Here is a 16,408-nt window from a genome sequence, read left to right as displayed (position 1 = left end):
ATAGTTTATTTCTCAGCTATGTCATTTACATTGAAGCTTATATAGTGATCACAATTTTTATCTATTGTTGATAATAATTTTCATGGAGGTGATAGCAGCTCTAAAACCTGCTCAGGTTTTCGAGGCATCAGTATGGTAGGATTTTGATACAAGTTAGCTGGATTGTGGACAGCTTCATATAGCTGCTTGTAGATGGTAGCAATCACTTCTGAAGAGCGTTTCTGCACAACTTTGCGGTAGTTTGAACTCTGAAGCTGACGTATCTGAGGCAGCAGGAGAATGTCTGGCATGCTCAGGAAACTGTCAAGCTTTGACTAAAACCAAAATTCAGGTTCAGATTAAAATTTTTCGCCAAGTTAAGCTAGCGTACAAGGAAATTCTTCAGCGAGGCAGGGTCCATTCCTGGAGTTGTGCTCAGGTGACTTCTATCCTGTTCTTGAAGGATTGTGTAAATAGGACTGAGGCTAAGGTTGGCAACCAAAAAGCTTGTTTGCTCCGAAGTCAGAGTGTCAATCTGTGCTTCTGATTGGGCCTATAACATTTAAAGAAAAGTATTACAAAATCTTATCTTGATCAATCAGAAATATTTGTACCTGTAACCGTTCCAACCTGTCCTCCACATACTCATACAGTGATAATGTAGCCTGCAGTTGGTAAATGCAATTGAGCATGTAGACTGCCATGTCTGTGGAAGTCAGCCGAACTGCACTCTCATTCACTACCAGAAGTAATGGGTCCACAATACAGGAGATAATCTGAAAAATGTTAAGTCGTTTTAAAAAAATGGTCTACAAGATTTAAAAAATAAATTAAATTGTTCATATATGTGCGTAATATAACTTTGAGGTGCATAAAATTATGCATGAAAAATTCATTTTTAGTGGCAGACCAAGAAACGCAGTTCCCAGAAAGGAGCCCATTTTTTTACTATACAAATCTCTAAAATTGTATGTGTAAAGACACAAAGACACAGACAGTGATTTGTTCTACATAGTACCTTGTAAATATTCAGCCATAATAAAATAAAGTTCATTTGATTTTAAAATATTATAGCACTAGATCAAAGGCAAATTATTTATTTTGCTACATATATGCTTATTAACTGTAGTTTAATCTTTGTTGCACACTAGAAAAACCATGTTTATCTGCAGAGGTTCTTATTTGCAAAGGAAAAATTGCTGGTCATTTTTTTAACAAAAGCATTAAAAACCACTCCTTTTCTAAGATTTTCTACCTGAGAAATATCTTGTTTCCTCTGCTCTGCCACACTAGTTGCAGCCAACACGTCCCTGAGGAGACTCATGATCCTCGTAATGCCCAGGACTGGGGTAAGCTCACTTGAAGGCGGTTCAATGCGGTCACTCAAGCGCCTCACCTGGCCATCCAGCGTGCGTACGAAGGCTGCAAAACTAGCTGAGTGCAGCTCCTCCAAGTTTTTGTCGAGACTGCCACCACTCACAACCTGAATTTCAATTGATAAGCTTATCTTTTTTCAAATACTCGATATTTCAACCTCTTGAATGACTTTTTGGTAGAACCTTAACAGGTTAGTGATTGTATACAAAACGGTCGCCTCTGCGTCATTGGTTAAAATCTGCTCGACCCTAACTTGAAGAGGTGGGCACACTCCTTCCGTGATATTGGTCATTGCCTGCTGAATCTGCGCACCTATTACTGAACACGGCATATTATATAAATGATGGACAGAAGTGCTGGTTGGCTTCTTACGTGAGTGGTCGCATTTTTTCAGCAAGGATTGCAAATTTTCTGCCTCAACAGGTATTGCTTGATGCAGCCATGCAAGCATGTCTCCGACATAGCGTTGGGGGTCGTGGGCATGCATTTCGATTGGCTTTGGCGTGCCTCCTGGACCTCCCAGGGTCAAGGCGTCTAGGAATCCACGAACTAAAACTGCTCTTCTTGCAGTGGCATATTCGTCCAACACGTATCTGTTCAATTCATTTATTAAACTCATAAAAATATTTTAAAAGACTACTTACTGAAAGAGGACAGGTCTTTCTAACAGCCAAAGCATTGCGTCACCCAGGAGAAGACTGACATCTGGCAACTCGATGTTTTTGCAGTTATTCAGAGTCCACCGATAAAGACGCTCCAGGCCAATTTCCTGGTAAAGTGCCATTTGCTCCATGATTTCAATGGCAGCAGTTTGGTGACCTGCTTGTAACAGAATTTTGCAGTTCTGGTGGATAGTGTTGACTCGGGCCAAAACAGGGAAGAAATCCTTTGTAATGGTATTTTCTTGATCACCGCGGAGGTGAGCTTGTTCTGTGGCATTCAACTGGAAGGTTTTCAAAAATTCGCCAGCCACTTCCTTTTGTAGACTCAACTTTTGACTGAGAAAAAATTATTTGAACTTGTCTTTTAGTACGAAAACAAAAAACACGCATTTATCACCTCTCAGACTTTAATCTGGTTGTCTGCTCTATCAGGTTGTGTGTTTTGGTTTTCGTATTGTGCAGGCTACTTTTCATCTCTTGAACCATATCGTTCATTGAGATGACATCACTGCGAATGCCATCTAAAGACTCCTTTACCTTTCGCAGTTCACTTAAAAAATCCTGTAGGCCATGAACAAATATGTAATTAAGTGCCATAATATTTAAATATTTTCATGAACGGACAACCGAGTTTTGTTAACTGATATTTTGCATAAAATACTTAAACATTTCCTAAATTTGTTATTTTGAATCATATAAAATTAATTGTTCGATATAAGCACAGCATAGCAAATTACCTCATTAATTGACAGACTTTGTTTTTCAATCTGACTGACGAAATTTCTTCTTCCCTGAATTGTGTTTTCCTTGTAGAAAGATGAGAGTTCTTTCAAGGCCTCTAGAGTGTCCTAAATAAAAGAAAATAAATGTATTTTATTGATGATACAATTTATAACATTTTTACACACTTACTACATCATTCTCAAGTCGTACATCAAGGATTTTTTTCAACCTTTTGTTAAGCTGGGTGGAACCAGTCACTTCTTCGGTTTTTTCGTCCATTCTGCTGGAGGTTAATTTCGAACGGGAACAACTGTATGTATGTAAGAAATTAACACAAATCTATAAGCTCCGTATGTATACTTTTTTTGCTAATAAGTTTTGTCTTTTTGTTAAATATTTTACACGTACGTCGCAGCAATATTTAATCGCAAACGTATGAATTCAACGTCAACGTAAACAAAGTTACACCCCTCTGAAGCACTCACACCCCCACACCCAGAGAGCTTACATAATTTTATTATCACCCACACCAATCATAAATCTAATCTGTATTATAGCTTCATAAATAAACTATTATTTTCAATTTTTCCCTAAAACATCATGAAAATTTTTGATTTTATTGATTTTTGCATCTTGAAATCAATATTAGTTTTTTCTTTATCAAATTTGTAGTTTATATTTTACACATTATATTTAATTTTGTTTAGTTGGTACAAAGTAAAAAATTGAAATGCGTAAAAACATCTGTTAAACACTGTTGTTGATGTTTTCCTTCCCACTGAAAGTCTGAATCTGAAGTAGTAACTTGAGTCCTTGTCCCCATAGGAAGTATGTACATTATTATTTATTCACACCTTATGTATCACGTTTCTGTACTTACTTGAAAAATAAATTATAATTATTGGTAAAGAATTTTTAAAAAATATTTTAATGTATCATAATGATACATATTATGTACACACATTATTATTATCTACATTTTTTAGTTTTAAATGCAAAAAACAAATCGAGCATTACTTGATGTCATATATATAATTAATAATTATTATAATTTTATATCTGTCATAAAAACTTTTTGTGTGATTACATTAAAGAATAGGATGGATATTTCATACACAAACATACATAAATGTGTATTAAAAATCTATTTTTACACTTCTCACAAAATGTGTGCTTGCAAAAATCACAATATGATAACATGATCATTCACTCTCCTCGTTTTCCTCCATTAAATTCAACATGGTTTGGGACCGTCCTTCACATAGAGCGTCCTATTCGTCCGAGAAGTGTTTGAACGAGAGTCGTGATTTTTTATTAATACATACTCAAAACAAAATTTGCACAAATCAAATCATTATTGTTTGGTACAAAATTACAGAATCCCCGCAGAGACGTTAATGGAGTGGTGATCGTGTCAGACACTCAATGATTGCGATGACGATGTTGGAGGGAATCGTAAAAGGCATGGCATCAGCTGGCCATCTCCTTAAGGGTTTGCTGTTCGTCAGTTACAAGTGCGGAGCGGTTATTGTGGCCGCCGTCGCTGCTACAGGACGACTCATCGCTGCTGCATTAAACTCCCTTGCCAGCCTTGTGGCAATTCTCTTTGAGGACTTTTGCTTCTTTAGTGCTGACGTTCTCTCCAAGGCAGTAGAAGCGCTACAAGTGCTCTCTTACCTTGTGTCGGGACTCTTTGCCAACTTGAAGAATGCAGTATTTACTGTCAAAGATGGGATCGCAAGTGTCATTCAATCTATGGCTGATTCAGTTTTCTTCGTCTATGATTCCATAGGGCAGGTGAGGAATCCACTTGATTTTTTGGTACTTATTGAAAGAAAAAAAATAATTTGAAAATAGCAAATATTAGTTAGGTATAATCCTTCCTTCCACTTAATCCCTTAACTCTCCTTTAATTAATTATTTATACTAGAAAGCATATGCAAAATCCAAAAGTGCAATACGAAATGCACAAACGCCAATTTTTAAGTTGCAATTTTATTCACTACACAACGTGTTCTACTTCTTCAGATCTGGGGTATGCTGCTGAGCTTTGCAGAGTTCATCAAATGGATCCTCATGGTGATTGGCCAGGGCTGCTGGTTCGCCGTGCAGCTGGTGCCCTTGTGCATTGTCTACCTTGTGTACAGCTTCCTCAGCTTGGCCATAATGATACTGACTGAAATCGCTGAACAAACGCAGATGGCTGGAACGTTCTGCCTCAATCAAACCAGCTCTGCCGTGTCATGGTGCTACCACTTTGTCACTGACTTCCCAGTCGAGTCCCTCATGGGCCTCGTTTCTGCTTTCATTTTAAGCTACTGGCTGCACAAGAGGAGATCGTCCATCGGAAGTACAATCGTTCAGGCTGGACGCTGGACTGGATACACTGCCAAGACTACAGCGAGGTGAGATATCTTTTAAATTGATCCCCTTTGCTACCTGGGAGAATCTTTATAGTATATATGATATTTTGGTTGGATGTTGGACGTAACTAAATGGAATCACCTTGGGTGTTTGGAGCAGGTTTTAACTGCAGATTTTTATTTATTTATTGAACATGCAGGTCATTAGGCCACAGATATATATAATTATATTTTAGCTACTTTGATTATTTTGATTAGGTTTCAAAATATGAAATAATATACTGCCTCTTTATTTAATAAATAAACACAATTTATTTCATTCTGAACGAGTGTTGATTTTGTAATATAAAGCAGGTTAAAACGTTAATTTACAAATTTTAATACATGCCTTACTTATTTATTTTCTCACATTGCCTAGTTCTTGAATTTAGTTGCTATTACATGGGAAACTCCTCTTAAAATTGCAGAATTATGTTCTAAAGATAATTTTAATGAAACATTTAAATTCGTAATTTATGTTTCATATAATATTTTAGCGCTGGCTTAACAAACGTTTGCTATCCGTATTTTAGTGTCTATTTCTTCTTGAACCTCTGCTCAGCGCTTCCTGTGGGCTATGAGCATCTCGAGGCGTCTAACTCCTATGCCACCTTCGACTCTGGGCAGCCAGAAACAGAATACCAAAATATCCAAATATATCACATTGCCTTGACATTATTTGCACTCATAGGAACGCTTTTACAATGCGAGCCAAAGCCAACAGGCTGGCCTTCCAGTTTGGCAACAAAAAATTGATTTAATTAAAACATCGCTAAATGTTTTTCAGGAAGATGTGGTGCACCGTCATGCAATGCTTGCACATGGGCCAGAGCAGTCGTACTTCAATGCAACGACATCGCTTGGATGACAGTGATGATGAGGATGTACCTCTGGCACTGCGCCTTCGAGCCAGAAAAAGCCTGCAAGAAGTCAACTTGAAGCGGCAGCTTTTGGTTGAGCAGGAAGAAAAACTGTGCGTTGTGTGTTTGGAACGAAACAAGTGCGTCATTCTGATGCCCTGTCGTCATCTGTGCATGTGCTTGGACTGCAGTGCCGTCCTTTCCAACACAACCAGCTCGTGTCCAATCTGCAGGACGTATTATGAGAGAGCAGTGCCTGTCTACATGTAGAAGATCCTACTTAGTTGTAAATTCAACGAGTTACCTAACAAAAATTAACAATTTACTGAGAGGCTCTAAATTCTATCACTGACTAGCTCTCCAACTGCTTGATTAAGACATTAATTTAAGAGGTTTCAGCCAGCTGACAATTGGTTTTCCTCTAGTGCTCAAACTCGAATCTCTTCCAATTATTGTCAGATGCGCAAAGATCTCAAAACAAAAATTTAAAGTTGTGATGCTAAACGTAATTATATTTTTCGTGGAATGAATTTATTTGTGAGCTGCGCACAATATAGGTGGTCAAATTAAATAGTCTCTAGCACAGCCATTTGACTGCATTGATACCAGTTAATTGGCTTTATTTCATATTTTTCAACATGCTCTTACAGATGTGTCAAAAATTCTATTTTGAGATCATAGAAGACTGTTGGCACGGTTGGCACCAAGTGCAAATTTGCACAATGTAAATTTTGTATATTGTCAAGTACTAATTTACTTCTAGGAAGCTTAAAAATTGCTGAACCTTTCAGTACAAGTGTGCCTCTTGAAATATGTCTATTCGTTTCAAACGATCTCCAAAGTAATAAATTACAAAAATTTACATCCTTAATTTTCTTTTGTTTTTGATGCGAAAACAGTCGCTAATTAATAAACGCTTTAATAGATGCTATTTATTAATTCTGTTTTATTCGTCACACCCAAGATAAAATAACCAAACTTTAACAAAGAGCATAACTATGGCACATTACAAGGCAAGGGGAACAGTTCTACGAAACCTTACAGGAGTCATCATCATTATCAATGTCATCAGCTCCAGACGTATCTAACTCACCAAGACGAAGGACTGAGTTCACTGTAGCTCTTGCTAGATATCCAGTTGTTAAATTCAGAGGGGCAGAATAGAAAGCAAGACGATCAGAGCCAGCAGTCATTCCTTGGTCCTGGAAAAATGTTATGTTAAAATGTATGTTGTTAACACAGAAGTTCAGGGCTTGCCTTGCAAAAGATGCGATAAGCTTCATCAACTAAATTATCTAGGTCTAGCAGGTTCTTGAAACTAAGTTCTGGATTTCTTTGTAGAATTTTTGAAACAATGCACAACAGCTGTAAAAAAAATGTAAGTCAGCGTTGTTGATGTGTAAAAGTTCAAAAGTTGTCATACTTCAACGACAATTTGCCTGAATTCTGGCTGCTTGATGCAATTCAGTGTCTCTTCGATTAAGAGCGCAAACGTGATTTCAGATCTAGACATGTTCGTGAGAATCTGCTGCTGCGCCAAGAGCCGCCCTTGAATTTTAACCCCATGCGGTGTTCTCTGCATCACATCCCACACCTACGACATAAAATGTCAATCACAAAATGTTAATTCACAGAAATTTAAATACCTGAAGATAGAACCCTTGAGGCACACGGCACAAACAGCCCTCCAACTTTCTCCTGACCAAAGTAGGCAGTCTAAAATTCAAATTAATTATGTTCACGCATGGTTTGAATGAGTATTTTTGTACCTCTCCTGCCTAGCCCAGTCCTTCACTGAAAGCACTTTGTGCAGAACCTGACGCACTTCCCTCGGACTGAGCGCCTCCAGTGGCCGGGACGAGTTCTTCATCTGCAGATAAATCTTCATAGCTTCCAACACCCAGCCAACCCTGATTTTGAAAATTCCAGAAAACAACTTGGGATTTGTGCCAATGAGACGCCCACAGTAGAAAACCACTTCTTGTTGGAGAACAGCTCCTATTACATCAAATGGCTGCACAGTGGAATAAAGAACTTTTTGAATTTCGGCAGGAGTCAAAGGCTTGTCGAAAACCGTTTCCTGTTCGCCAGGAACACCAACTGCAATCTGCAAATTTTAAATTCAAAATGAAGTGGCACACGAGAGAAAACAATTAGAAGACCTGTTTGCCATGCACTAAAACAGCCGTGATGAAAGGACTGATGCTATCCACAGTGTGTCCAAGCAGACTGCTGCAGTAACGAACCACCTGCCAGCAGTGCAGACAACCAGCGTGATGGTACAATCCCCGCAAATGCTCCCGCACTAAACAAGAAGCAATTTTCAAGAAGCAATTTTCAAGTGAGCCTTCAATAAATTTTAGTGTTGATTGTTAATGGTGTCTAAGACAAGCACACTACATTGCTAATTAAAATCATTTAATAATTCTGTATTTCTTTGCAAATAATTTATATTGCACCTGTCAATCCACTGTATTCATAGTGAGGTCCCTCTCTCTTCAACAGAACTCCGATCAGTTTGCTCTTAACGTAAATACCATCTGTGTTTCTTATTGCTTCCACAATATCCCACGTTGGCCGGTCATCAAAATTCTAAAAAAGGTGTTTACAAAATTTGCTTTTTTATTTAGTTTATTTTACATACGGCAATGTCTCTCTCAGTTTCACTGTACTCTAAAACACGAGGTACATCAGTTAAGCTTTGGTACCCAATGTATTCGTGTTCAATCTGCTTGAATGGCTTTATTTCAACTTCGTCCTCAATTTTGTTCATGAAGTCCAAATGCTCTGGAAACCATTAGATTAAAAACTTTATCCACGATTATGACACTAAAATACCTATGCAGGAGCTGGAAATGAGATTCTGAAGTCGTCCGACCCTGACTTTCAGGCCGTCACAATACCCTTTTTTCAACATTGCCAGCAGATCTAACATCTCTTTGAATTGAGGATCTCTGAAATCATTATTACGGCAATAAATAAATATGAAACCAACTGAGCCAGCAGTAAAATCGTTGTTGCACCTCATGTGTTCTTCTCTAATCAGGAGGCATGCGGTCGGACGGCCAGAGAGGCGCCAGTAGCGTCCAATAAACTGCAGTTCTGTTTTGATGTCATCAATCAGGAGGGCCATGTCGCGATACAAATAAAACTCAGACACCTCAAAAATAAGAGGGTAGCACAAAACTGTTTTGCCGCTCACTCTGTAAATCTGAATTCATAATGTAAAACCACTCTTCTGATAAATCATTTTAATATGTACTTTGCTTGTTCCCAGCGCACCAATAGGTCGTGACGGACGGCCCTCAAGTCCCAGTTTTTTGTTCACACCCAGGTGCTGATATATTTTTACCAGTTGCGATGACGAACAAATCTGGACAGGCTCAACTTCGTGAGGAGTTTGAGTTTGAATGCCATAGGTTCCCATCATGGCTTGCAGACGAGCTGACTCGGCAATTAGCACTACCTGCACCACCAAATCAGTAGCGATCCCCTGTTAAAAAAAATCTCTTAATTAAAAGGCTCCATCCAGAAAACAACACAAGCACTATATTGAAGCATTGTTTTAGCAAATTATGAACAAAATTACACAAAAACCCTTTAAACTCACTTTAACTTTTACGCTCGCTCATACATACAGACTAAATTATACAAATGATATTTGCACTAATTCACAGAAGCTGTTTAATTTATTAATCCATGTAGTCATATTTACTATAATTATATAATAGTAAAAATGAGCTAACTGCCAACTTTTGCATTACTAGACTAGTAATGTGAAGAAGCCTAACGTGGAGCATGTAGGTTGTGATATCATAATGAAACAAACGCCTATTCTCTCCAACCAAATCTAAAGGTAGTCAGCAGGCATCAAATTTAGGCATTCAAATCATGCTTACTGCTGGAAGTCTCTTTTACTTACATTTGAAGACTTAGCCTGCAGAGTTGGCAAACCAAAATTATGTATGTACAATGGAGGACCATCAAAACACAAATGATTAGTATTATTGAATTTGCAGAATTAAAGGATAGGTTTATCCTTGTTCTATCTAAGCACTGATTTTAGATGAAAGATGTTGGAATTGGAAAATTCTTCATAAAAATGTGTTACCAATTGGTTAAAGACAATAAAAGCCGTAATGCAGACCTAAAAAAAATTTAAAAAAATTTAAACCCAAAGAATGAAGCTAAATAAAAATATATTATGAATAGTAGTGTAAGTTGAGAACAAAAAGGCTTTCCCACAGCAAATCGACCAGTATCATAATTTCATCATACCTGAAAAGCGGAATATCTGCCTGCTTTCCTGGGCCTGTTGTACGAAGGCAGGTACCTTCTGATCGGATCTAGCTCGTTGATGTGAAGCAAACCTCCAGTCAACAACTGTGCAATCACGAATAAGGCTTGCGACCAGAGGTGATAGCCGTTACTGGGCGCGCCCCGACGGCGCTGGCTACCTGGATCAGCCTTTTCCGCCTCCTCATAACCAGGCATGACGGAGAAGTACATTGGGATCACTGGGTCTACAGAAGTTAAACATTAGTTGGCATCTAAAAAGAGACAAATTTAGCCAGCCCAGAGAATTTTTGAGACATTTGAATCAAACAAAAATCAGTTAGATGTTTGATGTATTAAGCCCACGATTTTCGCTGGGAGAATCAAATATTACCTCCATGGCTGTCAGTGCTAATGCGTGGTTGGAGTAGATTCTGATATTCCTCTACTTGCTCAGGGAGGTTTCTGAAGACACCATCGATTATCATGTAGATGTAAAACAGTGGCCACTCGCTCTCTAATCCCTCAAACTCCTACAAATATTTTAACCTTTACCCGAATATCACTTATCTAAAATTCCTATCTGTAAAAAATTACTGCAATATCTAACCTTTGTTTGTCCTTCCTTGTAGAACCTTTCGCAAGGATTTTCCAAAGGACACTTGTAGCCATCTCTGGAGAACCTCTTGAAACCGTATGTGCCTCTCAGAGTCAAAAGACTCTTTTTTGTTTCGGCAAGCAGATGCTCGTCGTGTGTTGCAAACGCCGGATAGGAGACAGTGGCCATCAATGAAACGTCTATCTCCTGCAATTAACAAAGTTGTTTTATCTCAAAAGCAATTATGTCCAATTTTGGCTACCTTTGAGCTACTCTCCCTCGGCAAGAGTGTCTCGAAGATTGACCTATTCCTGTTGTGCGCGTCAATGTCAACATAGACAACAGACCACGAGGCACCCTTTTCGCCAAACAGGTTGCAGCCATTGATGGCCTCAAGAGCAGACTTTGCCATGCCAATGGAGCTGCAAACAAGTTGCATGCCCAACTTAAGCTCTATACGATTTTGAATCTCACAACCAGATTTAAAATTTGATTTAATTATGTTGTGAATAAATTAATAAAATGGGGTCGAGTTTAAAACTTGTTTGACTTTATATTTTATCTTGGTAGCAATTTGTGCTAGGACTAATTATCTTGATAATTATATTTGAATTTTAACGGCAAAATGTGGCAAAGTAAATAAAGTGTTAGAAATATTGTTAAATCACTGGTCAAACCAGAAAAGCATGATTTTTTGATACCTGGCATGAATCTCAGGAGAGCCGTCATTGTATCTTGTGCCTCTTTCCCACATTCCAAAGTCAGGCGTGCGATAAGCTCGCTCTACATAATACACTAGATTCTGTACAAAGGTGACTTCATCCTTGGTGTAAACGATTTGCAGTCCAGATGAAATCATTTGGACCAAGTAAATCAAATAAAGCGACACGACATCAATCTAGAGAAAATTATTCAAATTAACACTATATGTATTTGACACATAATTTTGTTGTACATACTTGTAAATGGTTGTATTCATCCTCAGTGTACACCTCTGCACCTGTCATAAGGTGGAATTTGCAGTGCAGAGCATTTTTCAGAGATTGGTTTTTCTTGAATTTTTCCACCCGTGACGCCTGTTTTATCCAGCACACGAGGATTCCTCGCATGCACTTGACAGCTGATTGTCCTAGCTCATAAGACTTGCCACGGTCGTCGTCTATTCGGCTTGAGACATAAAATATTGAGCACCTCGTTCCATAAGGCTGAGAAATTAATTATCAGCTACCGGTAGGCTTGATAGAGACTCCAAACAGCTGCAGCACAATAGATGCTGTCCCGAACACTTCCGATGTTAAGATCATTTGACATGATGGGGAAAAGACCATTACTGCAGCTTTGGAATCGCAGCAACTGTCTCTTGACTGTCAATTCAAATTATAAAGTATAATATCCAAGAAAATACTTTTTACCTGTGCCATAGTAAATGTCCAGCTGCTGAACAGTTTTTTCGTAATTCGACGTTTTCAGGTGACTTTCCCCCTCAGACGTGTCGGGGGAATTTACAAAGCAGGTGCTCGGGTTCCTGAAAACAATCGTAATCAATCATATTTCCAAAAATTTTACGGACTAAATCGACATGAAAAATATTTATGACAGGAAAACTTACATCTCCACTTTCAACATTTTGGTGCAGTTGTCCTCCTGTCCGATTATACAATTTCACCCACAAACAAGTGCAGTAACGGGCCTCTACTTATTCATGTTGCTGTCAACTCGGTAAATTGTTCAGCTGACAAAAATTCACACAAAATACGACTCTAATGGTTTTAAGTTATTTGTATGCTTCTGGACCGCTGGTGCCGTGGTGCCAAGGGCACTAAGCCCCTCCCCTTCGCGATTGTCATTGGCCCAGATTCAGAACCAAAACGATAAGCGCGCCAAGAACACGAGTAAAGAAGGAGATTTTTCGTGTGTGATAGTCGCAGGAAATCAACTCATTATGAAGTATGTGGGAATTGCGAACAGTGCCAAAAGATATTTTCCGAATGTTTCCCTCCGGCATGTTTTCAGCAGTTATGACTTGCGAAAATCGAAAAAATGTACAGCCATAAAGGATTTTATCGATTTTATTTTTAAAAAAAGGTTTTTGGTCGTGATTGAAAATGAGACGGAAAGCGAACTTTCACAAATTGCTGCCATTTTGTATGGTTTAATTTTATTTCAACGTTTTTATCTAATAAATCAGACAAAATTTAATCAAGCTAACAACTCACACTCCACACTGCACAATCACAAAAATAGAGATTAAAAGTAATAAAACTCTCACTTTCCGCGCTCATTGTCAAAATTAAATACAAGGAGTTAAATATTTGCTTGTTCATAATCTCACACCACTCTTTCACCACTTCCGTAAATTGTATAAAAAATGCAGCCAGCAATGTTTATCAGAGCCGTGATTACAAATACGTGCTCCCAGCTGTTGGACACGTCCAAAATGTAGCCTGCGAAGTACACACCAACGAAACCTGTGCAATAATATATTCAATCACATATAACTCTGAATTTCAATTGATAAAATTACCTGGCAAAGCTCCGATGGTATTCATAATCCCGAACACCGACCCAGCCAAGTTTGGAGCCAAGTCCTGCGGATTCACCATCACGGCATTGTTGTGGAACCCGGAACTGGCGATAATGCACGTTGAGCAAGCTACGGCTAGCCAAAAACTTGTCATAAATGCTGCAAAATGTTCTTTTTAGCTTTGTTTCGTCAAAATTGTCATGATTTACGCACGCAGTATTAAGAGTCCGAGAGCTTGTAAGCTGAGACACACTCCTTCTACGATTTTCCTTGTTTCCGTGGTCGTGAAACCTCTCAGAAGCAGTTTATCTGACAGCTCTCGTCCTAGAAAAGTGGCCGGCACAAGAAATATCCAAGGCACAATATTGAAGACCCAGTCCTGAAATTACGCTTTTATTATAGTTCATGCGTTTGTGATTTTTCTATTTAATAACTAAGAGAAATCAACTCAATGGCTCTTCTATTTTTCACTTTAAGCCGCCTATTCCAATTATAAAATCACGCAGATTAAGATGTTGTTCTTAAATTTATTAAATTCCCTGTGGATGAAATTTATGAATATTTTACCTTTGCTGCCGGGAACCTCTCATGGAAGTACATCGGCGACCACGAGAACATGATATAGAAGCAGTTGTTTTGACAAAAATGCGCAACTGCCGCTGCCCTTGAACACGAATGCAACAGTTCGAAATTAAATAAGATGTATTTTACAAAACATACCAGAAGGCAGGACTCGCGATAATAATGTGCCACTCGTCAATTGGCAACTCTGCAGATCTGAGTTCCTCCTTTAAGATTGCTTTCGGTTGCGGCAGGAGAGTGAAAGACCTCTGATTTAGGGAGGCCTTAATTGTATAACGCAGATAAATCACCCACGCGATGCCGCACAATCCTAAAAAAAGGATTCGCACAATTCAAGTTCAGATGTTTACTGTAGATGCGTATAAAATATAGCTCTGGTTATAAATTTTAATTTAAAATCATCACTGGAAAATTGGTGCCAAATGCTACAATTTCAAGCATATCCATGCAGGTCCATCATTTTTGTTTTATTAGCAAATAACCCAAACCAGAGTTAATAATTTTCAAATTCCATGCTTTATTGAGAAGTATATTTTAACGCGATGAAAACAATATCGTGCACGCAGAACTAATCAAAATAATTCAAAGTCCTACATAAAATACAACGAAACTATTTTTAGGCTACAGATATTTGGAAATTGAGATATCACACCTATTAATCTGAATACTTCAGGCCAGCCAAAGTAGGTTAGGAGGAAAGAGCCAGCAGTTCCTGCCAATATCGCACCGAACGCGCTGCCGCAGGTGGCAATGCTGAAGAAAGGGCCTCGGTCGTGTTCGCTCAGCCTTTTGCTCGACAGACTAGACAAACTTGGAAAGTGGAAACCTTTTTCCAATATGGTTATTTAATCAGTTGCAAGACGTACAATTTTTTCAATCCTACCTTGAGATGCTCCATGGACAACCCTGAGTGCAATAAGACTCCACGATAAAGGGTGGCTGTAGCACCTTACAATGGGAGGAATAGCCAGGGTTGCCAGAGACCACATCAGGGCGGCTATGAGTATCACCCGCTCGCCTCCGTAACGGTCACTCATGTAGCCGGAAATAAACTGTAATGTGAATATTTTGAATGAAATATGCGCTAGGAAATCAAAGCACTTTTCGCGTGTACCTGGGTCAGGGTATATCCCCAGAAAAAGGAGGCGAGTACGACTCCTGACTCCGTCTTGGACCACTTTTGCTCCGCGGCCATCGCCGGCATTACCAGCGGAACGGTCAGTCTGCTGGCGTAGAGCACGCACGTTCCTAGAGTCATCGTCAAGAGCCATCGTCGACGCTCAGACCTAATTAAATTCAAAATTATAATTATGTAATATAGTATGATGATAAATATCAACAAAGGCACACGAGAGCTCATCATAATTTTTCAGGCGAAGTTTTTGGTGTGTAACGAGCAGTTTATTTTTCCGTATTTCTGCATAAATATCCTGCCTACCTAGTTTCGGCTTCTGGCTGCAACCTTATGAATGAGGGCTTTTATTGGCACCCAGAACTAGTTGAGCAGGACCTATCTGTTAAAATGCGGAAAAATAAACAGCTTGACATACACCAAGCAAGCTGCATTTAATTCAGGTAATAATTTAATAATATTTTTCTAAGTGGAAAAGACAAAATCGGAATGATTTTTTGGGGATCAATATTATTTTAAAAATGTTCACCTTGATGGGGCCATAACAAAAAACAAAGGTGCGCCAGCCATTGCGAGGCAGCGTCCGGCTCAACCGTGTCTAAAGCACTCACCTTGTCCACACCACGTCCTGCTCAGCAGCGATGGCCGAGTCGATCCTGAGCATATGCGCCGCCGAATCAGCAGCCTTTTCGGCCATTTATCCTAACTGCCTAGCGGAACCGTCGTAATTGTCCCATTTCAATCGCTCGGCAATTGCCACACTCGCGTTTGCTCTAGCACGATTTGCAGCGCGGCCACGATTAGGTCCGTCCAACGTGTCCCTGCGCTGCCCGCCACATTACGATTGGTGACGCAGACCTTTGCAGCTGATAACAAGCCGAGTCCATCGTCAGCGCCCGAGTTTCCTGCCTCCATCAAAACGAGCAAGCGCTTTCAGGTTACGAATTTTCATTCGAAAGTGTCGCCACTTTTAATTCTCAATGATAATTTTCAATTAAAACATGCTTTAGAAAAAAATATTGTGAGCTCGTTATCTGAAAACAATACATAATTCTCTATAGAATAATTGTGTTTTTTTAATTCTTCAAATTCCGTAATGGACTACTTCCCCATTTCTCTTTGCACCTCTGCACGTTGCATGATAAATGAACAATCAGTGGAGGCAAAAAATACTGATATATTTTTATATATTTTTTTCCTTTTGAGGCTTGCGGGTACATAAATAATCTTTGGTTAGCCTTACAAGTAAGGAATACTGTCTTTCAATTTAAATCAAAAGGTAATGTGTATTTAT

At 38.9% G+C, this 16,408-nt stretch overlaps 4 protein-coding genes across 5 annotated transcripts; 1 reads left to right on the top strand and 3 right to left on the bottom strand.

Annotated features, from left to right (window-relative positions):
- Positions 1–34: 34 nt before the first annotated feature.
- Cog6 (conserved oligomeric Golgi complex subunit 6) lies at positions 35–3,182 on the bottom strand. Its single transcript, XM_065497792.1, has 11 exons — positions 3,102–3,182; positions 2,931–3,051; positions 2,756–2,866; positions 2,416–2,579; positions 2,001–2,354; positions 1,729–1,949; positions 1,514–1,674; positions 1,235–1,462; positions 594–755; positions 371–532; positions 35–314 (listed from the first exon to the last, which is right to left on the bottom strand). The coding sequence occupies exons 2-11, from the start codon at positions 3,018–3,020 to the stop codon at positions 81–83; spliced, it is 1,887 nt and encodes a 628-aa protein (XP_065353864.1). The 5' UTR covers positions 3,021–3,051; positions 3,102–3,182; the 3' UTR covers positions 35–80.
- Positions 3,183–3,469: 287 nt separating this feature from the next.
- LOC135948490 (E3 ubiquitin-protein ligase RNF26-like) lies at positions 3,470–6,938 on the top strand. Its single transcript, XM_065497798.1, has 4 exons — positions 3,470–3,569; positions 4,120–4,538; positions 4,770–5,146; positions 5,931–6,938. The coding sequence occupies exons 2-4, from the start codon at positions 4,167–4,169 to the stop codon at positions 6,271–6,273; spliced, it is 1,092 nt and encodes a 363-aa protein (XP_065353870.1). The 5' UTR covers positions 3,470–3,569; positions 4,120–4,166; the 3' UTR covers positions 6,274–6,938.
- Positions 6,930–12,672, bottom strand: LOC135948486 (probable phosphorylase b kinase regulatory subunit beta). 2 transcript variants are annotated; one of them, XM_065497789.1, is made up of 21 exons: positions 12,486–12,672; positions 12,289–12,401; positions 12,105–12,240; positions 11,836–12,043; positions 11,578–11,774; positions 11,139–11,298; positions 10,889–11,083; positions 10,673–10,811; positions 10,282–10,526; positions 9,926–9,940; positions 9,266–9,496; positions 9,027–9,214; positions 8,842–8,957; positions 8,648–8,790; positions 8,463–8,595; positions 8,166–8,308; positions 7,773–8,110; positions 7,650–7,719; positions 7,427–7,597; positions 7,261–7,368; positions 6,930–7,205 (listed from the first exon to the last, which is right to left on the bottom strand). In XM_065497789.1, the coding sequence occupies exons 1-21, from the start codon at positions 12,500–12,502 to the stop codon at positions 7,032–7,034; spliced, it is 3,240 nt and encodes a 1,079-aa protein (XP_065353861.1). In that variant the 5' UTR covers positions 12,503–12,672; the 3' UTR covers positions 6,930–7,031. The 2 variants fall into 2 exon arrangements, with proteins under 2 accessions (XP_065353861.1, XP_065353862.1); XM_065497790.1 differs by lacking the exon at positions 9,926–9,940.
- Positions 12,673–12,929: 257 nt separating this feature from the next.
- LOC135948489 (voltage-gated purine nucleotide uniporter SLC17A9-like) lies at positions 12,930–16,204 on the bottom strand. Its single transcript, XM_065497797.1, has 9 exons — positions 15,726–16,204; positions 15,097–15,268; positions 14,866–15,034; positions 14,635–14,808; positions 14,121–14,292; positions 13,968–14,064; positions 13,614–13,779; positions 13,401–13,559; positions 12,930–13,344 (listed from the first exon to the last, which is right to left on the bottom strand). The coding sequence occupies exons 1-9, from the start codon at positions 15,809–15,811 to the stop codon at positions 13,205–13,207; spliced, it is 1,335 nt and encodes a 444-aa protein (XP_065353869.1). The 5' UTR covers positions 15,812–16,204; the 3' UTR covers positions 12,930–13,204.
- Between the last annotated feature and the right edge of the window lie 204 nt (positions 16,205–16,408).

Source organism: Cloeon dipterum, chromosome 1 (genome assembly GCF_949628265.1).
Source record: "Cloeon dipterum chromosome 1, ieCloDipt1.1, whole genome shotgun sequence".
NCBI classification, from domain to species: Eukaryota; Metazoa; Arthropoda; class Insecta; order Ephemeroptera; family Baetidae; genus Cloeon; species Cloeon dipterum.
Note: the sequence above shows the minus strand (reverse complement) of the source record. Positions and strands in the feature narration are given on the sequence as shown.